This window comes from Talpa occidentalis, unplaced genomic scaffold (genome assembly GCF_014898055.3).
Source record: "Talpa occidentalis isolate TD23 unplaced genomic scaffold, MPIMG_talOcc4v2.1, whole genome shotgun sequence".
NCBI lineage: Eukaryota > Metazoa > Chordata > Mammalia > Eulipotyphla > Talpidae > Talpa > Talpa occidentalis.
The window spans coordinates 109,815,025-109,838,074 of NW_026555331.1; the positions used below are offsets into that span (position 1 = coordinate 109,815,025).

Genomic DNA, 23,050 nt, shown 5'->3' on the forward strand with positions numbered 1-23,050 from the left:
ATTCACTGAAAGTCTACCCTGTACCCAAGGGTAACCTTACCCAATATCTGACTACTCAAAGGGGAGGAATGCCAAGGGCAGCAGCCCTTGTCTCAAAGTAGGAAAACTGCAAGGCCATGCTGGTTCCAGAGCTCTTGGGGGATGGGCTGGGGCCTTTGTTGTGACAGTATCACAGCTCCACTTCTCCTCCTGCCTCACCCTGCTCTCCTCATACACTTCTGCATGCAAATACCAACTCAAAGCTAGTTTCCCAAGACCTCGACCTAAGGCAATACTTAACACAGTTCAAAATAGAAGCAGGCATATATATATATATATATATATATATATATATACAATAATTGTAAATAATAAAGAAAGCTACCTCAAATCAGTAGGGAGAAGATGGACCACTCCTCAAAGAGGTAACACAGATCATTTTGAAAATATTAAGAGGTTAGATTCTACCCCATATTATACATCAAAACAAATTCTAGATTAATTAAAAATGTAGATATCAAAACTATGATTATAATATTTATGCAAAATAAATATTTGTAAATATATGAGTAAAAAAATTATATATTAAACTTCCATAGGTGTATTTCTTTTTTTTAAAAAAAAGATTTATTTATTAATGCATACAAGAGCTGGGTATAGGCCAGAGGTACAGGGAGTGAGAGGATTCACCAGAGACAGAGGGGGGAGCAGAACAGGCAGATCTACTGAAATACACTGCTGAGGGGAGCAGCGGGCGAGACAGGAGAGGTCTGCTTCGCCATGTGGGTTGCTCCCTGGCCTGCCGGGGATCGAACTCGTGCTGCAGAGGCTGCGGATTGCCTCACTGTGCAGTGCTTAACCCCTTAAGCCACCAGGGAGGCCCTCATATCTGTATTTCTATACAGAAAAAAAATATACACATCATACATAAAGCTACAAGGCAAACAAAAAGCTAGGGGAAATGTTTTATACAGTCAGCACAGCACTGACATCTAATATATAACTAAGGAGCTCTTACAAGACTTCTACAGAAATATAGACAAAGGGCATGAACAAGCAATTATTCTTTAAAGTGAGAATGCATTTTAATATACAGTGCTGAATGAAATACAAACACACAGAGTAACAAGTGAAATATATCATGTAACTCTAATTTCTTTGTCTATCAAATTAGCAAGGATGCAGGTAAACCAAGCACTGCTAGTGGGAATTTCAATTAGTATAACCTACCTGGAAAGCACTTTGACAGCATGTAGCAAAATAAAATTTACCAAACTAAATAGTTTCACATCAACAAATTTATAGTTTAAAAAAATAAGGATGTGTATAAAGATTTAGTTTCAAAGAGACTAACTGCAGCTTCATTATATCTACAAGTTGAGAAAAAGACAGATTTTTCATAAGAGGGCTAAACAAAAAATGGTATTCTGTACATATAGCCACTAGAAATGATGTGGTAAAGAGATGACATAGTAAGATGGTTATATTCTTAAAAGACAAAAGGCACTTAGGAAAAAAAATGTGCTGCACGATCCCATTTTTCCTATATGAGTCCATTTCTGTGAAAGTAAATGTGTATACAGTTATAGAAAGTACTCAATCAGCAGTACATTAGTAAGGAAACACTAGACCTTGGTGATTAATTATTCATCTCTAACTCCTCTATCTCTGTCTCCTCATTAATCAATTGGGCTAACTCATTGATCTGGAAGTTCAACTCCTCCTCTTACTCAATGGGAAATGACTGACAGCCCTGCTAAGTGCTGGGACTTAGCCAAGATTGGGGAACCCACAGAGACCAAGTCAGCCGTGGCCCTGCTATCAGGCCACAGCTGCCTGGCAGCATTAGCTCTTGCTAAGAAGCAAGAACACTGGGGAAGTGTGCTGAACAGGAGAAGATATCATTATGGAAATCACATCTCAGCTCAGGCCCGGAAATGCTCAGGAATGTATCAACTGAAGGCAGGGATGTTAAGAAAGACCAAAAAGGTAAATATCACTGTTTTTTTGTGTCCTAGATAAGCCCACCTTTTCCCCATCCCCACCCCATTCAGTTAAATGAGGAACCCCATATAGCAAAAAAGACTGTTTGGCAAATGACATGTAAAAATAATGATGTCCTCCTGCTATAGCCCCTAAAAGCATACTTTAAATCTAGAAAGGTTATACATTTTCTAAACCAAACAATCATGATAATAATTCTCACAGAATCAGTTAAAGCTCCTCCAAAAATAACGCTTTTTCCAACATTTTTTCCAAGGAAAAATATTTTCTTTCAAAAAAAAGTGTAATTACACTTTAAGTTAGAATCAGTAGTAAATGCAGGTAACATTTCTTTAAAGTTGTTCAAAATCACATCTGGATAAGTAACTTACCTCAGGGTAGAGATTGAACCTTTTTAATGTGTTAATAACAAGAGGATATTCAGTCAGCTTATCATTCATAATCATCCACACTCCATTAAAAAATGAGGGTGCTTCCACAATAGTCTTGAAATAAGAATAATAGAGCCCCTGAAACAAGTAAAGTTATGATTATAATAAAAAGTACATGTTTCCTATGCCTTTTATTAACTTTAAAAAAACTTAAAAATACACTGTTTTTGAAAAATGAAGCAATTGAGCAAGTAATAGCCACCATTAATTTCACAGGTTTCTGATCACTGAAATTCTTAGTTTGCCAAAAACGCTATATATTTTATATAACCTTGCCTTAACTGAAAACAATTGAGCTCAAAATAGCTTCAAAAATAGGTTTGTTTTGGAGTCATGTAAATATCTTAATTATAAAACAAATTTTTAATCCCTAAATACTAAAAAAATAAAAGGAATTAACCTATCAAACTGGGGGAGGATTTCAAATCTTAAAATATACTAATTTTACTACACATACCCAGTGGAAAATACCCTAAGGTCAAAAAGAACTGCAATAAAGTCTTATAATAACCATATTTTTAATAATACCTTGGTACTCATCAAAAATAAGAAATCCAAAATCAAGGTTCTCAGACTAACAGAAAAGTTATACATTTCCTCTCAAGAAAAAAGTAACCTACGTAATCCTAAATTTGAATTTAAAAATAATCATTATTTTCTCTTTAAAAAAAGTTTACAAAAAGTTTCTTTATACAGTTTACTAAAAAGGCCTAGCCACAAAGGTCAATGTAGTAGCAGTGGGAATCTCTAGCGCCGAAAGTACAGTCTTCAAATACCATTTTCACTGAAAGGAATGAGGCTCCTTGGAATACCAGGTGATTCCATGGAGAGGAAATGACTAGTAGAACCAGAAAGTTAGGAAATTAGAATACCCATGAAGTCATGTCAAGGGGACAGAGAGCCAGCTGTGAGGGCTCTCACCAGCTAGACAGAAAAGTTTTCTAAACGTATTAAGATCCATCAGAGCATAACGATACTCAAAAGAAGGGACTCCACTGAATACTAAAAGATGCTGGGGAACCAACTCATTTTTCTGAAGAGTAGTAAACAGAGAATCATTCACTTTCTTCTGATTTATTTTCTCTCTCTTTTTATTTTGTGGGACCCTCGCCGGTGGCTGGGGATCGAACTGGCGCTGCAGAGGCTGCGGGCAGCCTCGCAACCCGGCGCTCAACCACTGTGCCACCAGGGGAGGCCCTCTTCTGATTTCTTTCATTGTCTTTTCTGTCTGAAGTGTACCTCAGAGAAACCAAAAAGGTATTGTGGACAAGTTTATTTTGTATAGAATTACAGTTAATAAATGCATAAAAAATAACAGAATAGGCCATCACCATTTGGCAATCCTATGGAAATAGCTGATGTAGGCTGATGGTTGGACTGTAATGGAGGGATCAGCATGACAATATCATAAGCCACTGATAAATTTGAACATCACAGATAACAGTCTCTTGACATTGCACAAGTGCACAGCATCACCTATGAAGTATTTCTCCCTGGGGAAAAAAAATCAAACCTTCATCTGATCTATCAATTTTCCAGAAATTTAGGACAGTGGAATATAAAATCAACATAAATTTCTGTGGGTAAATCTACAGGACAAATGATGTGGATTCTTCAATAAGTAAATGCAAGGAAAACAAAGCTACAAAAATGGGAAGCAGAATTTATAGATTAAAAGACCCAAAAGACACATCAACTAAATACAATGATTAGACATTGTTTGCATCCTGACACAAACATACCAACACAACAACTGTAGTAGTAATAAAAATATCAGATCACTTTAAGCACTGGTGGGTATTTGATGATGTTAAACAATTGGCATACACTGTTCTCAGTGTGATAACGGTACTTTGTTAACCAAAAAATTCTTTCATTTGAGATACGTATGAAAGTATTTTCAGAAGAAGTGATATGATGTCTGAGGTTTTCTTTAAAAAGAAATGGGATGTGGGAGAGAGGTGGGGAGAGGGAGAGCTGTCTATTCTCTCAACTTTGGAATATCTTTGAAAATTCCCATGACAAAAAACTTCAAGTTTTTAGATTTCTAAAACACCATGTGAAAACTAACCATTTCCGTGCGAAAAGCCATCTCTCTTTCCAATGTTGAGAGGTGAGAGAAATGACGATCATTTTCAAAGAGGTGTGTTATATGACTCCTGCAAAAACAAAATAGCAAAAACCAACAGTGTTGAAATTTATACACAGTAATACTTTTAAAAGAAAATTTGCAGGTAATTTTGTAATTAAACTCAAATATTATGTCATCCATATCTGTTTGCCTACTTAGTATGTCTTATGTTTCTACTGAAATTTATCTATTTAAGAAAAAACATTCAAATTAGATTTCAAAATTAGAATGAACTAGAATAAAAATATTTTAAATCAAGTACAATAAAATTATAAATTATGTTATAAATGTCACTGAGTTACCATTCAGTGATATCTAATGAAATTCCTATCTCTCTCCATAGAGAAGATTAAAAAAATTAATCTTCCTCTCAACATGAACACTATATTAATGTTAAACGAGGTACAGCTTCAAATATAGCCTCTTTAATAATGGAGCTCTTTCTTTAATTAAAAAAATCACATTATTCTAACCCTGATTTATCCATTAAGCTACTTTTTCACACTGTTGTGTTGAATGTAATATGTATTCATCCTTATCATACTGAAATTATTCCTTTATATATGCATATGTAAATACATACACATATGAAGTATACATATATGTACATATACACACAAGTACATATATACATAAACCAATAGTTTTGTTTCATTACAAATAACTGCATAAAATACACAATAATAGAAAAACAATCTTACCAGTGCAACACTGCTGCAAAGGCAGCTGGAAGAAAAAAGAAATTGAAATTATTGTTTTAACATAACAAAATATTTTCACTTTACAGACAAGCATTACAAAGACAAGCTTGGTAAATTTTGTGATGTCTAAATGTTGGACTTTTAGGAATAGGGGAAAGAATATTGACTTGAAAAGACACCTCAGGACTATGCTTAAAATACCAATTGACTGGGGGCCTTCCCTGGTGGCACAGTGGTTGAGCGCTGGGCTGCAAAGCTGCCCACAGCCTCTGCAGTGCCGGTTCGATCCCCGGCCGCCTGTGAGGGTCCCACACGGCGCGCAGACCTCTCCTGCCACGCCCGCTGCTCCCCTCAGCAGTGTATTTTGTCAGTCTGCCTGCTCTGCTCCTTGCTCTGGCTCTGGTGAATTCTCTCACCCTCCTGCACTTCTGACTGTACCCAGTGCTTGTATAAATAAATAAATAAATCTTTAAAAAAATATACCAATAGACTGGATTATAAAGCAATTAGGTATATACACACAATTTTCATTCACTAATTCGCTAAATATCAGAGGGTCTATCAATTGTTAAAAGCTAAATAAGGGACCCTCAGTGGAGACCCTACAAATAAATTAATGTAAGAAGAATAGAACCAATGGTGTGAGGTAACTTAGAAAAAACGACAGGGTGACCTCAGGGGAAAAAAACTGGAGATAGAAGAAAGGGAACTACCACCTTCTATTGCACTGCTACATCATCTGAATGTTTATGATAAATTTTACCATTTTTAAACAGATGTAAAAGGAAACCAGCAAAGAAGAAAGGAAGAGATGAAGGAGTAAAAGAAGAAAAGGTAAGAGAAAGGCAGATTAGTCACAAAATCAGTTTGAGACTTCATGATTTGCTTTCTGTCCAAGTACGAAAAACATATGAAGACAACTCCAGAAAATACCATTCAAGTTTCTCATATCACAATACTCATCTTATTGCAGGCTTCTGATGAAATAACTCCTAAGGAATCAAACTATGAAGGTACTCTCAGAAATAAAAAAACAGCTCAGATCTTTTTTCCTCATTCTTTAAAAAGTATTGATATTTTTAAAGATTACAAATACATTTTTGTCTAGGCAATACAAATGGTTATAAAAAAACAAAGGCATTCCCATTTTTAGCTAGATCTCCAAAATTGCAAATATTTAACTAAATTTGTCAAATGTTTTGAAATAGTACTTTGATTTTTTTAATTTTTTTTTATTGACAAATCAACCATCCCCTTTCTTTTTTGGTTTCTGACTTTGAAGACTTTATTTCACCATAATAAATTTGGAGTTTTATTTACTCAATGATGTAACAATAATGCTCTGAATGACTTTCTCTCACTGAATGCAAATGGCACCTTTATCATACTGAGAACTAGTCATATACTTTGGTAATACCACTGAGATTATAGTTGGAATTTGATTTGCAAATTAATTTGGAAAGGATCTATATGTTTAAATTTCCATGTTCATATCGATAAACATGGTATTTTACCTTCAATTATTCAACTTGCTTTTCAATTGCCCTTGATAAAAATCCTATCAGTAGAGTTAATACATAGTAATACACAGTAAACTTAATATTTCTTATTAAGTCTTTCCCAGGAGTCTCACAAGTTTTGCTGCTAAAATCCATGAAATCATCTTCACCGAATATTGTTAATGTGCAATTTTTGAAGAGTATTTATGTTGTGATGTATTTATTTTGGGCTCATTTACTAAATTATTAATTCTCACAGTTTTTTGGTTTATCATCTTCAATTCTCCATTCTAAACAATATTTAAAAGTGTTAATTTTGTTCCTATTTTATAATTTTACCGTTTCTTCTTTACATTTGACAATAACAGTAAACTCCTATTATAACACTAAATAATTCTAAAAGGGAAATAAAGGGCATCCTGTCTTCTGCTGACTTAAACAGCAATGCATTTAAATTAACCTTTGATCTTCACAATTCTGGAGTGATAAATGGGATTTCTAAAGATCATCATTTCTCTATTTCCTCAGAATACTACAGCTTCTCAGAAGTAGGATAAAAGGTGCAATATGGTTTTTTGTGGCTAACTTTAATGCCTTTAACTCGGTCTCTAAGGCACTAGACAGGAAAACCCCTGGAGTTCTTGGTATTCAAATAGCGTTCTTTCATAGTCTCCAGAGTCAATTCATAACCTGCCCAGTGTTTTGAATATCTTTAATAACAGTAACTAATAAAACAGCTAACATTTGAATTCATATTAAATAAAAGGCACTTTTTAGTTGTTTTAACTTGAACAAACCCAATAAATCCTCACAATTATCCTATGAGGTAGGTACATATATTTCCCCAGTACAGATATGACAAACTGAGTGTTCAGTGAAGCTCAGTTACCTGGCAAAGAAACACAACAGGCAGACACACACACTGTGGAGGCAGAACCTCTGGCTGAGTCCTACACCAGGCACTGGTGGCCTGAGGAGGAGGGACAAAGGTTTAGGTCTCCAAAGTGTCATAGCCCCCTCTTCTTTTTGGTTTTTAATTTTAACAGTAAAAGAAAAAAGTTGCTAATACAGCATCTGCTAATACAGCACATTTATAGACACTAATAAATTTTATATAAAACACAGTCATGGTTTTAATTCACTCAAAATTGAATATATTATATGTTTATGTCATCTGAAAATAAAAACCCCAGTGAAGCAGATACTGCCCTGCATGAATATAATTTAAATCCAAAGATATAAAATGAAAAAAACTCCTGAGGCACCCCTGAAGAACTTGCCTACAGTAGGAAAGATTATTAGTGATTTTTCTCTAATTTATTCCAGTGTGTATCAACTCAGACTATATTCTTTTGGGAGTGCCATAAAATTGATAGTCTATTTTTTCCATTTTATACATATGCTATTTTTTTTTAGCATTCGAAGACACTTAAGTAAATATGTTATTTTAAAAGTCAGAACATAAAAAAACTTTCCAAAATCCCAAACATTATCTGTAAGAAAAAAGTGTTCACAGAAAGGTTTGCTTTGTAATCTAATTCAAAAGACTGGAATCCTATGGCTGAGAATTTTTGAAAGGCTCTTCATGTTTTGCTAGAAACACATAAACTACCACAACTGAGACTAAATAGGACACTCCTTCCACTCTCTGATTAAAAATTGTGGCAGATTATATGCCACATTGATATCAATTTTCAGTCTTACGGAATCTGAGCACCTCCTTCACTGAAAATTATCCTTCCGTTGTTCAAATCATGTTTAAACAAAACCAAGTATAACTCTCTGAGGGCAGAAACAATGTTTTACTGAACTAAAGTTCAGGAAGCTGAGCACAGAGCCCAGCTCAAATGTTTGCTGAATTAATATATACAGCTTGATATAATTAAGGGAGGGAATAAAATAAACCTAAATCATATCGCCATAATAAAGCAAAGTCAATATACTTTGACAAGATGGATAAATCCACTCATGTGCATATAATAGATTTTTTTTTTCAAAAATTATTTTTGTCAGAGAGAGACTTTATTTTAGATCCCTCTTCTATAGGCAGCAAGCTGCCTAAGCCTCTGGATTTCTGGGCCTTTCTCCCCACAACAGGAGCTGAAGCCTCTATGGGAGGAGACAGAGGAAGAGCGGCAGGGGTACAGGGCCAGGCACTCTCTTCTGCAAGTTCAGGAGCATTTCCCAGTCTGGCCTGTCTCACCTCTACTCCTTGAGAAGCCCCCTCCCTCCTTCCAGTCACAGCTCCCAGGGCCAGCTGCACCAGTGTTCTTGCTCTCCAGATGGACCCAGCAAGTCTACAGTCTACCCAGCAAGAGGGGAGGAGATGTCCCCTGCTCTTGCCACCTTACCTGGCCCTGTAGTGGTTGTCTGCAAGGAGGACAGAAGACAGAAATGGGAGAGGGAATTCTTCCCCACTGTTGAACTCCATCAGCAAGGTCTAATGCATTTACTCTCCACAAGCAGTGGCGCCTCCAGCCTCCATGCCTGCTCTGACCTTCTCTTTCATTCTCCTCTCCTCCCCAAGTTGTTTGGGTGCATGTTAGAAATGCAAACCCTTGGGTCCCATCCTAGACTCTTTGACTCCAAATCTACATTTTAATAAGACCCCTCAGATATCTGTATAACACATATAAGGGCAATGTTCAGAATCACCTGGAAACTATGACTATCACTAGGTCTGGCATTGGGAGGATTCTAATATGCAAGTATTGTTAAGAATACTGATCCAGGGCCTTCCCCAGTGGTGCAGCAGGTTGAGCACAGTGCTGTGAAGCTATCCACAGCCTCTGCTATGCCGGTTCCATTCCCAGCTGGCCAGGGAGAACTCTCCTATCTCACCTACTGCTCCCCTCAGCAGTGTATTTCGGTCCTTCTGCCTATTGTGCTCCCTGCTCTGTCTCTGGTGGATTCTCTCACCCTCCTGTGCCTCTGGCCTTTACCCCAGTGCTTGTAAAATAAATAAATATTAAAAAAAAAAAATACTGATCCAGTTAGGACTGGAATCAGTTAGGACTGCATCTCTGCACCTCCATTCCCAGAGATCCTGAGTCAACAGATCACTCTAAACTTGGAAATTTGCATTTTAAACAAGTTTTATTAGGAAAAACAAAAGACAAAAACAAACGATAAATGACAAATGTAAATTCAAAAGCTACTCTCAAGGAGAATCAAGAAAATCCTGATAGCTGAAAACAACAAACGGTTAAGAAAGGGAAAGAATTAAAATTAAAAATCAAAATCTTTTTTACTTTCCCTAGTAAGTCATTTTTTTTTTTATATAGAGGCATGTTTTTTATTTATTTGTTTGTTTGTTTGTTTGTTTTGTTTATACATGCACTGGGTACAGTCAGAAGCGCGGGAGGGTGAGAGAATTCACCAGAGCCAGAGCGGGGAGCAGAGCAGGCAGACTGACGAAATACACTGCTGAGGGGAGCAGCGGGCGGCAGGAGAGGTCTGCACGCCATGTGGGACCCTCCTCTGGTGGCCGGGGAGCAGCCGGGGATCCAACCAGCGCCGCGGAGGCCGCGGGCAGCTTCGCAACCCAGCGCTCAACCGCTGCGCCACCAGGGAGGCCCCCTAGTAAGTCATTTTTAATGAGTTTTCTATGACTTATAGTCATTCAGTCTGAGTCTCATTTTCACCAAATGTCAAATGGGGGATTATAACTTGGTTATCTCTACCCTTAGCACTCAATAACCTCACACAGCTATTACAACTAACACTTCAGTCTTCACACTCTTCAAGGTGCCTCCATGGCTATTTTCTGTTTTTATTTTGATCTCCCTGTTCCAAAACTAAAGCCTTGGTAGGTTTGACCCTTTAATTTCGTTTCACTTTGAGAACAGGAAATAGGAATGAATTCAATATGTAACAGAGATATTGAGTCTCAACGTGAAACACAGGACTGCCTTAAATTTCAGTCATGATTTAAAGAAACTATTAATCCTGGTGAGATGTAGAATTCACGATGGTCTATGTGATGATGATTATAAGGTGACTTTAGTAAATCTAAACGTCCACCATATATTTGGCATTGAGAAAAATGGTACTTTACAACACTTAAGAAAAAAATTTAAAAACTAATAATAACAATAAGATGTGACATCTTTTTTATCAGCTGCAATTTGCAGAACACATTCACCAAAAAAGCAAAAAGATTCTGTAATCCTTTTGAGGCAAATATGGCTCTTCTATTTCCATGAGATCCTAAGTCTTGTGACTAGGATGTATCAAAACCTACAGGAAAGTCTACTGCTGTCCTCTGACTGGAAGCTTAGTCATGAAGGTGTTAATAAGCACATTTACCCAAAAAAGGATGAACTGGTATGGATTTCAGTGTTTTAAGAACAAGTACCTGGATACTTATCACAATAATATGCAAGCTCATTAAATACTTCTGAGGAAAGACGACCAAACTACAAACACTAGTCAATCTAATGAAAATAATAGATTTTATCTCAGTGGAGGAAAAAAAGACCCCCAATACACACTCTATACCCAGACCCAGCATACTAAGCAAGAGATTTTAACAAGTCTGATAACCAATAAGCCATCCCAACATTAAGGTTGTGGATTTCCCCCAATTGCAAACATTTCTTGGACATCACATCCTACTTATCCTTGAAAGGATTAAGAAAACTGTGATACTTTTTGGTTACTTTACTTTGTTTTGTTTCATTTTTTAATATTTTGTTTATTTAGGCATACAAAAACTGGGGTGTAGGCCAGAGGTGCAGGGGGTGAGAAGATTCACCAGAGACAGGGTAGGGAGCAGAACAGGCAAATCTACTGAAATACACTGCTAAGGGGAGCCGTGGACACAACAGGAGAGGTCTGCCATGCCATGTGGGTCAGCTCCCTGGCTGGGGATCAAACTCATGCTGCAGAGGCTGCTGAGCTTCATCGTGCTGAGACTTAACCCCTGGCGTCACCAGGAAGGCCTGGTGGTATATCTGTAAGGATATACCAATGGGAGTGATTCTGCTAAGTCAACAAAGTAGTACTCTTTCTAAAAGAGTTCTCAGGTTTTGGACTATGAGAGGCCATCTTCCCACTAATGTATCTTGACAGCTGCCTCAGACTTCATTCTACAGCTTGATAGATGATTCACATGCCATGAGACCTAACTTCAATCCCAAACTTCACCCAGGAACTCAGGAATGATGGTGGGCCATTCATTCACCTGGCCCACTTCAGTTTCCTCACTTGTAAAACTCCAGGAGGTAACCTTTAAGTTCCAGATGTTTATGAAATATCTTGGAGATCAGAGATGAGAACAGAGAAATAAGGTCTTTAAAAAATATCTTTTAAATGAAGTAGAAAACAGTAGCACTATGCCAGTTACATAAGTACTTAGTGATCACTTAATGATTGCTATTCAAATGAGGTGTGACATTCAAAAAGCAAGTGAACGCTTAAAAAATAAAAAGGGAAATGCAGTACAGAGCAGTAGCACTTTAGGCAAATTTAAATTGGTATAAAATTATGAATAAAGCCTCATTTCTCTCAATTACACCAATCTCCCCAAATTAAAATTGTCAAGAAAGCAAGTTTTCAAAAGTAAATAGTCCAATATTTTATAAACTGTGTTCAAGACATGGCTGATGCTACTATAAACTAGAAGATAAAATCACTTCCATCCTTGGTCAGTACATGAATCACAGTACTTCAATACTTCACTGAGTAATTTTGGTGAATATGCTGCGATGTTCACATTTGCTACATAAACAGTTAAAATTAGAAGATGCCATCCAAGCACTGATTATGCATAGTCCAGTGCAGCACAACACACCTGACTACCAGTTACTTTGGAGAGGGCATCAAACATGAAGAAAGATGCCAGGCAAACATGAAGATATGTGAACTGTTAATTTAAATGATCAGGAAAAACAGATCTATAGTAACAATGCTGAGAAAACAAAGAATAGTCTTATAACAAAAAATAAAAGTTACAAGTACGTTTATATATTCTGAAAACTAATACTTCCACTTAAATTTATTCCTATTCAAAGAGTCTAGAATAATGAAAAGTCACCCAAGGAGAACTGATCTTTTCCATGAAATAAGAATGCCTTTTATGGGGTTGAACTGAAGCATAACATTCCTGACCTAGAAATAGATATAATTTTTACTAACTTTGATAACTAATAATCATTAGAATAGATAATTAAAGAAAACACTTTCCCTTGAAGAGTAATGTTCCAATGGTTTGGGTAAAACTCTTAGTGAGAAAAGATAAGAATGCAGGACTAAATATAAACAAAAAGTCTAAAGATACCCCACTTGCACAGATATGCACACATACACATAGATTCTTAGTCACTATAAAAATGTACACCTCTCACTAACATAAACTTTAAGAAACACTAACACAATCTAATAGGCTAAGTGTGTAAAGCTTATAATAAGAGCAACTATAATTCAAATTTTAGCAATATCCAAATACAAATATGTATTTAATAAAATTGTATCCATTTTCACTATTGATGCTGACAGAGGAAAGAATAAAAAACCTAAAGGAGGCCTCACAAGACTAAAAGCTGACTCACACAGGAGGTGGGTAGAGGGGATTAACATGACCATTAATAGAGCAATAGGAATCAAGACCCTCAGGCGCCAGTGCCTTATCACAAGGCATAAGACCCAAGAAGGATCACAGACCTGAGGGTAAAGATTGGGCCCATCCTGGAATCTCTGGTCCTCTTCTAGTTTTGCCTAATTATCCAACATCAGCAACAAACAGGCCACTCCAGGGAGGAGTGCGCCCCTCCCAAGGAGAAAAGCACTATATCAGTGTAGTCTCTGCACTGGCTCGGGCAGCAATCCCACTGCACACCTATGCCTAGGCAGGTGCAAGGCCGCCCCCCTGCTACCATGCAGGCCTCTCTCAGCAAACCTGAACCTTTTGGGGCAGCTCTTCCTGCCCGCTTGTGCCTATGCAAGTGTCTTTTACTTTTCTGTCCCTTTTCTAATAAACTTGCTCTTTATTTATTTTTGTGGGACCCTCACAGGCGGCCGGGGATCAAACCGGCGCTGCAGAGGCTGCTGCGGGCAGCCTCGCAATCCAGCGCTCAACTGCTGCGCCACCAGGGGAGGCCCTATAAACCAGCTCTTTAAATATAACTAACATCTCTGTCTCCTGGAGAAACTCGCCTGGGAAACTCGCCATGTGCCGCTGAAAGGGGAGCTCTGGTGAAACCTTTCCCAGCATGAATCCAAGGACCCCGCACTGCAAACCCACAGACTCCAAAAATGACATCAGTGCCTTTTTGCAGAGCAAAAATCAATCATGAGTTGTTTATGCATCCTTATATTTATACAAATTAAATGCATCACATTTGTTATTTATTTTGAGCACTTAAGAGTATCACAAATTCAGACCCCTTCTAATTGTGCCTTAATAATAAAAGATATTTGGATGATTTGGATGCTCTAGAGAATCTAAACATTCTTCAGAGGTAACTAGAAGTCTATTTTAGGAGAAAAAAATGGTTGTAAACATGGAAGGAAACTATTCACTGGCTTTCCAGGAAAAGGTGTCTGCCTGGCAGCCATGTGTGAGCACACACCCCTCAGGGGCTGCACTCAGCCGTGCCTAAGTGTCTGTCTGAAACAGGGCCACTAAGATGGCCACTAGTCTCTATGCCTCAATTTCTCAGTTTTTCTTGTCCCTAACACCACTCCTAACATTCTCGCTCCACTTCTTATTCTTGTGTGTCTATGTATGATTCCTCTTTTCCTTATTTCTCCTGCAGAAGGAAGAAATAAGAAAGCTAACACTTACTGAACACTAATGTAGGGTAAAGAAAATATCAGGCTTTTCTGCCCTTCCGCCATCAGGATAGATGATGGATCCTTGTCCTGAATGCATGCCTGATGGCGGGCACCTGAAATAGGGTGTGGGCATAGGTAGATGGGATTCACCTGGGCTAAGACTGGGCTTTTAAGGGCGGCGTCACCGGGATGCCAGAATGAAGCTGAGAAGAAGCCGAAAGAGAAGCCGAGAAGCAGCAGAACAAACTCCAGAGAGCACAGATAGAGTGAAGACTTGCTGGGGTTGGGAGGCCTGCCAGCCTCCCACCCCCCCAGCCAGCACCCCTGCCTTGCACGTACCCGCCGAACCCCAATAAAAGACCTGCAAAACCACTGAGGACCCTGACTCCTCCTTTACCCGGTCTGCATGGGATCAGAAAACCTGCACTGGGTCCTGGTCCTGACCTCTACAACTAAATATTAGGGTTTCTCAGAACTGGACCCTGGGGCTTCAATTCTGCTCTTGCTGTACTGATCCTAAAGAAGACAAAATACAACCTAGCAGTAAAGAGCAGGAACTCGGGGGCCACAATACCTAGGCTGGAATCCTGGGGATACTTGGGGTAATCATGGGCAAGATACCCTAACATACATGTGCCTCAAACCTCCTATCTGGGAAAATGGGTATGGCAATCAGTGTCACAGTGAGAATGACTTAGCAGTGAAATAAGTTTAAGATAAATGAATTAATCTAAATGACTTAAAACAATGTCTGGCACGATGTAGGCCCCATGTCCCTCCAAGAGTTAGTCACAATTCCCAAGGACGATTTATTCTTTACCATAATCAGGTAAGCATTTATTATCTCATTTTCAAGATGAGCCAATCAAAACTCAGAAATATTAAGGGATTCAGAGCTTTAAGTGTGGAAACAGCATTCAAAGGCAAGTCAGTATTAGATACCTGTGCTTCTCCAAGTGCACCGCACTGCCTCCTACCCATTCTACTCCCAACGCCGTACCCTCAGCCCTTTGCCTCCACCCATGTTCCTACTCCTTTTCCCCAAAGAAGCTGCGTGTGTTTCCCATTACAAGGGTGTTGTGTGCAAGTTTCTGCCTATCAGTAACCACTGTAGTGGTTAGACAGGTGCTTGTGGTTCTTAGTACGGTTGCAAAATACTCTTTAGTGATGCCCATAAAGAGACTTTGAAAAATAGAGGATTATTATTACTTACAAGCACACCAGGGGCCACACATTGAGATCACTGTGTAGGTGAGAGAGAAGTGGGAAGAAGGGGGCGCCACCTTTATGTGTTGTGTGACAGCTGGGCAATGAATCACTGGTCCTCTTTGAAATCGACAATGGGCATCAAAGTCAAGCACTACATGCAAAAAGAAAAGCCAGCTCTCAGGGCTTTTACTGCAATGATCTTCCAGGCTCTCAGAAGCAGTGGTTCTAAATGTGGCAATTTTGCCTCCCAGGGGACATATGCCAACATCTGGAGACTCAGGTTCTTCTCACAGCTGGGGAGGTGCTACTGGCATCTAACAGAGAGGCCAGGGTGTTACCAAATATCCCCCAAGACAAAGACTTCTCCCAACCAAGACACTGTAGTGAGAAGCCCTACCAGTAAAGAGCCAGCTGCAAGCAGGAGCGCAGTGGCTATGACCACAGGAAGCAGGCAGGTAATGAAAATAAGTCACGGAGGACAGCAGTAAAGGGGCAAAAAAGAGTGGTCTTTATCATCTTTCCATATTCAGGGTACATTTTTTCATTATGCTTGTTTTGACCATGGCATCGCATCTTAAGTTACAGTCCCTCACCACAGACAGGCTTTGTGTGCAAGTTTAACTAGTATATCCACAAAACATAGCACCCCTTCTATTTTTCCCTGAAACACAATCCCCTCCCCAGCTATCTTTGTCTTCCCTCCTTTGAAAAGGGACACAGGTACAGGAAACATGTCACTCTTCTCTCAAATCAAAGTAAAATAGCAGTTATATTGTTACAGGGCAACCCTAATGTGAAATGGGTTGGCCTGACTCTGGGTCCTCACCTGGGTGCTTATAAGGAACTTATGAGACACAACTGTAGGCACACACAAAAAGGTTAATAAAGGATTTATTTACAAAAAGGGGGAAATAAAGAAAGGAATAACTCAGGGAGAAAGAGATAAATTGGTGAATGTGTCCTACCAGCTCTGCTGAGCTGGGACCCTAATAGCACGCTGAAAGCTGGCAAAAAACCGAAGGGGACCCCAAGGCCCGCATGTCTGGTTATATACCAACTCTGTCTGCTTAGCTCCACCTTCAGTTCCCAGCAATCCTCCCTTCAGTGGTGATGACATGATAGGATTTATGGTCCTTGGTGTCTTGATCTCTTTAGTCTGGGGTGGGGGTGGAGTCCGTAACACATGTGTTTGTGGAGTGTGTTCAGGACATCCTTTTCCCCAACAGTATCAGATGATAAATGACAACTGGCGATCCCAGTTTGGGGGAAACAGTATATGAGGAAAAATGGACTTTGGCAAACTAGAAAAACAAAATTTTGGCAAACTGGATTCTGTGTTCCCACTTAGGAAGGGGAGGAGGATATTTACTTAGTTCCAGGGCAAATGTGCCCCATGGGGATGTCAGCTCAGTGATGTTCCATAGCACGCTTCGAACGAGAGGCAGAACATCACACTTTAAAGCGCAGATGCTTTTCCTCCACCCCACCCATCCCCAAATTCTGATTTTATTGCTCTGATGTGTGATTTGGTTATCAGGATTTTTAGTTTTCATGACTCTAGTACACAGCTAAGATTGAGATTGAGTTCAGGAGTCCCATTTTTACATGTGCACAAACTAAGGGTCATTAAAAAAAAAAAACGAGTTTAACAAGAGTTGAATTGGAAGTTTTTCTTAAGCAGTGTTTTCAAACTGTGGGTCATAATATTAGATCATAAAATTAAAAAGCAACATCTTATTAAAAACAACATCTTTTTTAAAAGAGACTAGACAGTCCAAGTGTAGTAAATAAGGGTAAGTGCAGGATGTTACAGGGCCCTTTTGTCTTAAGTAAGTATATGCACATATGTACAGATGAGTCTCCATTGTCTTTCCAATATGTTCTCCTCCTTTCTCTGACCTGTTCCCAGTTTTAGGAACATTCAACCCTCACATAAGGATTCATTTTGGTCCCTTGCCTCAAGGTTTTCACTTGGCTAGCCAGTAAGCAATGCCAGGGTGGGAGCTAAGTGTTTGGGGGCCATTCTTCTTGGATGATCTTGCTGCTACAGCACAGCTCTCCTGGGTTCTTCTCCTGAAAAAGTTCCTCTTCCCTTCAAGCTTTCCATGTTGACAATTCCTGGCTGCCTCAGTATTCTCTGTGGATTCTTTAAACCTGCTCACACTTCTGAAAACATACCACTTATTAAGTGTGTTTCCTGCCAGGACAATGACGTGCATAAATAGGTGACAAACACATGCATAAATGCACTGGGTGGCATTTTCAAAAGTGTGGACAATTTACACATAAACTATATTGTTTATTGCATGGCTTCTCATTAAAAAAGTTTGAGAACCATTATCATGGTACTTCTTACTAAGTCATTGCTTCCCCTGGTTGATACAGGGAGCTACTGCACTAAAAATTCTAAAAATAAACATTTCAAGAACCCTTTCTTACAACTGTTGTCGAATAAATATTAACTAATGTCCAAAAAGAAGAAAAATATATATATTTACTAAAATTGATTTGAACAATGCTTAACAACACTATCGGAGAATGGAAAGACCACCCCGGTAGGTAGTAAGTTCCTCTTCACAGGGCTTAATACACATGACCAGGAGAAGAACTGAAATAGGGACCCTTCATCAGTTTCTAAATCTTAAAATCAGTCATCAAATCTTCCATCAAGGAACCTCAAGTTGTGAAAATGTCTTCCTAAACACAAAGAAGCAACTTTTGTCATAACAAAGTCCCCTACTAAAAAACTGTACAATGTCAGCTCAGCCCTCACTCATTAATCCCAGTGGTTCTGCTGAGCCATCCTCAAGCTGCTCTGTGGTCTCATGCAGATGGCTATCAATGGCAGGAATTCTCCAAACCTTGGTCTGGTCATCCAACCTCCCAATATGGGATGACCAGTGTCCAAAGCGCGCCCAAGAACATGGAACAGGTCCTTCACTGTACCTCCATCCAGGGCCCACAGGAATGAGTCAAATAAATCAAGTGCCACACAATATCACATTAATACAAATCTGTATTTAGGCACATGTATTACTAAATCCAAACATAAGCCATCCAGCATAATGTAAGAGTCAAAGGAAAAACAATTATCAGAAAAGAAAATACATAAGAAAATAGCAACAGATATTACATCACTCTATGATTTGTTACTGCAACCTCCCTGAAGAAATGTCATTCTGTATTTCACCATATGATGGTTAATGTTTTCATCAGTCATTCAAGAAATATGCAACTTCATTCTGTTACCAGACTTCAAATCAGTATTAAATATTTGCTTGTGTAACAGCAACAAAATACTGTTAAATCAGTGCCTTCCCGTGCATTTATTACCCACTCCAGTTAGCTCTGCCCCTCAGGAAGGTGCCCCTGGGGTAAGTAGAGCAGTTGATGTCATAGGGAAGAAAAGGCTCACAAAGGAAATAACTTGAAACTTATGCTAAACTTAACCATTGTGAACTGAATCTGGAGCCTCTGTCTCATCCACTGTACCATGCTGCCTCCCCAAGGTGAACCGATCTAACCTGCACACCAGCCAGGCTTTTTGAGATCGCTACTGAAAACACTTGAGTTTTTCTAGGCTTTAATCTTTAATCTGCAATAGAAAAAAAAAAGTACCCCAATAATAAAGCCAACCTTTCCTGAGCCTATTAACACACACACACACATACACACACACACATACACACACACGACTCTGGCTTTTTATGACTGAGTGGCTTCTAGTGGTGGATGTTATCTCCAGGGAAGCCGATTTTGCTGTGTCCTATTCCTCGGCCTATTTGCACACGAAATTCTTTTGGGTCACTAAAGGAATCTTAAAGAGTAACAAGGAATAAATCACCAAAAGTTAAATAATTCGGCAGCCAAAGCCCTTTCATGGCATTACATAGGAAAGGAAATGTGACAGCCTTTTACCGAATGACTTGGAAAAACTAGGCCTATTATCTTAACTGCTATAACTTGCCTTATCGGATGTGCATCCGGAAACAAAGGGAGCCTTAAGTCGGCCTACAACCTGTGAACGTTTCAACTTTCTTTTTTTGTCTTTTTAAAGCCTAACGTTACACATTATTCCTTTGGTGCCTGGCGGCGAGACCAAAAGAGCCCTCCTCGCCACAGGCTCCCCCGCTCAGCGGGAAGCACTAGCCCCGGGCTCCCCAAACACAACACTTCCTGGAAAGTGAGGCGCCCAGGGGGAAATCACAAATAAGTGTCACCGACGGCGTCTGCGGCCAAGTAAAAAGCACGCTACAATTTAATAAGTTTAGCAACTTTCCAGGACAAGGCACGAGCTTTTGCTTTCGGTCCTACACCCTCACTCCCAACCTGAAGCCAACCATCCTCCGCGGCAGGGGCCGAGATAACGGGAAGGCGACGGGTCCGCGCCAGGCAGCAGTGCCCGAGTCTCGTCCGCGCAGACCTGCCGGTTCTCCGCCAGGCCGGGCAGCTGTTGATCGCGGGGCCGTGTTTCCAAATACAGGGACCGGGAGCGGCTGGAGAGCGAACGCGGCAGGCTGAGCCGGGGGAGGGGAGGAGGAGGTGAGGACGTCCCGGGAAAAGTCGGAAAGGGCTGCAAACTGGCGGGGGCCGGCCCGCGGGGCTCGGCGGCGCCGAAGCGGGGAGGGAGGGAGCGAGGGGGGCCCGCGCCTCAAAGTTCCGCGTCCGGCGGCGCCCGCGCGCCGGGTCTGCTCACCTAGCAGGAGCGTGGTCCAGGTCCGGCCGCGCCCCGCGCGCCGCAGGCCCAGCGCCCCGCGCAGCCCCGCGGCCAGCCGCCCCCCGAGGCCGCCCCCTGCGGGCGGCGCGCCTGACTCCGAGCGGGGCCCCTTCTTGCCCCCCGCGCCCTTGCGCCCCGAGGACGGGGACGCGCGCTCGGGCCCGGGCTCCCCGGCGCCCACGTCCGGCGCTCCCCTCAGCGGCGACTGCGAGGCACGGGGCGGCTGGGGCGGCTTCGGGGCCGCCTCCCGGTGCTTGTTCCGCGCCTGCAGGACCATCTTGGCATAGTCGCTCCCCCTCGCTGCGCGCGCCCGGACGGCAGCCGGGAAACGGCGGGCTGGCGGGGTGGCCCCGGCGCCGCTCACTCTCCGGCGGGCGGGCGGGCGGGCGGGCGGAGGGCGGGCCGGTCCCTCCCCGCGGGCGGGGAGGCGGAGAAAGCTGCAAGGCCGGGCGGCGACTGCCAGCCTGGCTGTGCGGCCGGGAGGCGGCGCCGGACTCGCGCTCCCGCCGCCGTTGCCGCTGCTCCGGTTGTCAAGGCGACAGCGGAACGCCGGGGGGCGGGGGCGGGGACTCCCTGCGAGCGGCCGCGGCCCCGCCTCCTCCGCCCCTCCGTGCCGGACGCGCGCTCCCGGCCCCCCAGCGCGCACGCGCGGACTTCCGGCGCGGGCCGGGCCAACCCCGCGGCCGCCCCGCGACCCCTGCTCGGCGCGGCCCGCGCGGGTCTGGGCCGGAGGCTCGCTTGGGCCCCCTTCCCCGAGCCGCCGCCCGCCCTCCGGGAGGGCCCGGGAGGAAAGACCCCTCTGAGGGCGGGAGCCGCTAGGCGAAGTTCGGACCCGATTAAGGCTGCGCCGGGAGTCTGGAGGAGAGAGACCTCGTGGCCCAGGCGGCGCGGCGCGGGGGTGTCTGACCCGGGGGAAAGTGCCCCAGAACCACCACTGGGGAGCGCTGTGCGTGCGCCCTGGAACCCCCCCCCCCCCCGGCTCGCCCCCCCCTCCCTCCCCCGCTGTTAGGCGGGCTGATGGTCAAGCCTCGGTGTTATGTTTATTATTGCACAGTGCAGCTACCTAGTTCACGGATGCGATGAAGTGCTGAAGCCAGTATGGAATGCCGACAAGGTGACTCAGGAGAGAGCTGATGAGGGTCGAGGCACACCTGTTGCCGGCTTTTAATGCAGTGCAAAAAACCAGGGTAGGCGACCACCTTCAGGCTGGAGGTGGTGAAACTGACAGGCCCGAGAAGGAAAGGTTATCAACAAGTATGTTTTGTTAGTTTCACATGCTGTAACTTTCTGGCTCCATAGAAAGTAAGGGGAAAAAACTTTATTTGCTGCAAAAATAAAAACCGGTCTGAAACGTATTTTCTTTCACACGGCAGCAGAATGCAGGAGTAAAGAAAGCCCCCCCGCCCCACCCCGGGAAGATGAAGAAAACCAGGTGGATCCCAAGTTTTCCCTCCACCCCTCCACTCCCTGTGCCCACTTCTGTGGTCTTTGTACAAAGCCCTACACCTACACCTCCTGGAATACTTACCAGTCTGGTCCCTTCCTTGTGAGGCTAGTTCCAAAGAGTGCCTGAATCCCAGTTTGAAGATGGAGGCACATCGTTCTGACGCTCTTTGTAACTCCAGGGGCTTCCCTTAGCTTGGGATCCTCACCCTTAAGTTTCTCTGCCAGAAGTTAAGACCATCGTTGATAAATTGTTACTTTTTTTAAGGGACAATGAACCTTTCTTTGGGGGAATTCTCTTTTGCAATGCTAATGAATAATTCCTCATATACTGTAAATTTTGTGAATTGGATATGCGGATGTCTTTTTTGGAGCAAAGGATAACTTTTTAGACACTGACTTTTTAAAAATATTTAGAATTGAGTTAATGCAGTTTTACAAGGTGCAATGGAGAGACCCTAGACTTAAAAAATGAAAGTGATACAAAAAAAGGTGATATCAGAATTTGAAACAATGTGTCAGATGGATCCATTGTTACTCTCTTGGATTACTTTTGAATTTGTTACCTTTTAGGTTTAAAAGAAACCTAATTTAATGTCTAATAAAGGTAATACAAATAATTTGTGCATGGATTTTAATTATTAGAAAATACATGGAAAATGAGGTTCAATATTGAAACTATTGGCTTGCTTGCCTGTCTCTTTCTCTACATGAGGGGCCTGGGATTCAGGAACTGCTTCTTTCACCCCATACCCTTTACCAGAGTTGAATGAATGAATGAATGTGATTGAATAAATGAATGAATGAATGTGATTGAATGAATGCAGGAAATGGCATAATCAAATGACCTTTCATAAAACAACATTTTGTGGTGCTGGTCCATTGAAAGTCACTCAGTTCTAGCCCTCCTCTGTTTTGATCTGGTATTTATGGAGGACCTATCAAGTTCCTGTCCCAAAGAGTCTTGTCCAGAGCCAACTATGAAGCTTTGTTGAACTGAACTGAAAGAGGAACACCTATGTGTAAGACACACCCAGTGAGTTTTTATCAACTCCATCAGTAGTGACAAGTAACCCTTATTGGCTTGGTCACCATATGAGGAATCCCAGAGTGGAGCAGTGTAGGTATTGGATTAAAAATATGGTAAATCGAGGACCAGG

The 23,050-nt window shown here is 41.6% G+C and overlaps 1 protein-coding gene across 3 annotated transcripts in view; it reads right to left on the reverse strand.

Moving 5' to 3' along the window:
• The window catches only part of DPY19L1 (dpy-19 like C-mannosyltransferase 1), an 84,921-nt gene extending 64,105 nt beyond the window's left edge, over nt 1-20,816 (reverse strand). The window contains exons 1-4 of one of the 3 annotated variants that reach the window (XM_037510114.2): nt 20,427-20,816; nt 5,247-5,271; nt 4,486-4,573; nt 2,355-2,492 (exon numbers count right to left, since the gene is read on the reverse strand). In XM_037510114.2, coding sequence (XP_037366011.1) covers nt 2,355-2,492; nt 4,486-4,573; nt 5,247-5,271; nt 20,427-20,724 — 549 coding nt within the window. In that variant the 5' untranslated portion in view covers nt 20,725-20,816. Of the gene's footprint in view, nt 1-2,354; nt 2,493-3,745; nt 3,908-4,485; nt 4,574-5,246; nt 5,272-20,426 lie in introns of those variants that run through there. The other 2 variants (XM_037510118.2, XM_054692466.1) reach the window with 2 other exon arrangements.
• Nucleotides 20,817-23,050: the final 2,234 nt, after the last annotated feature.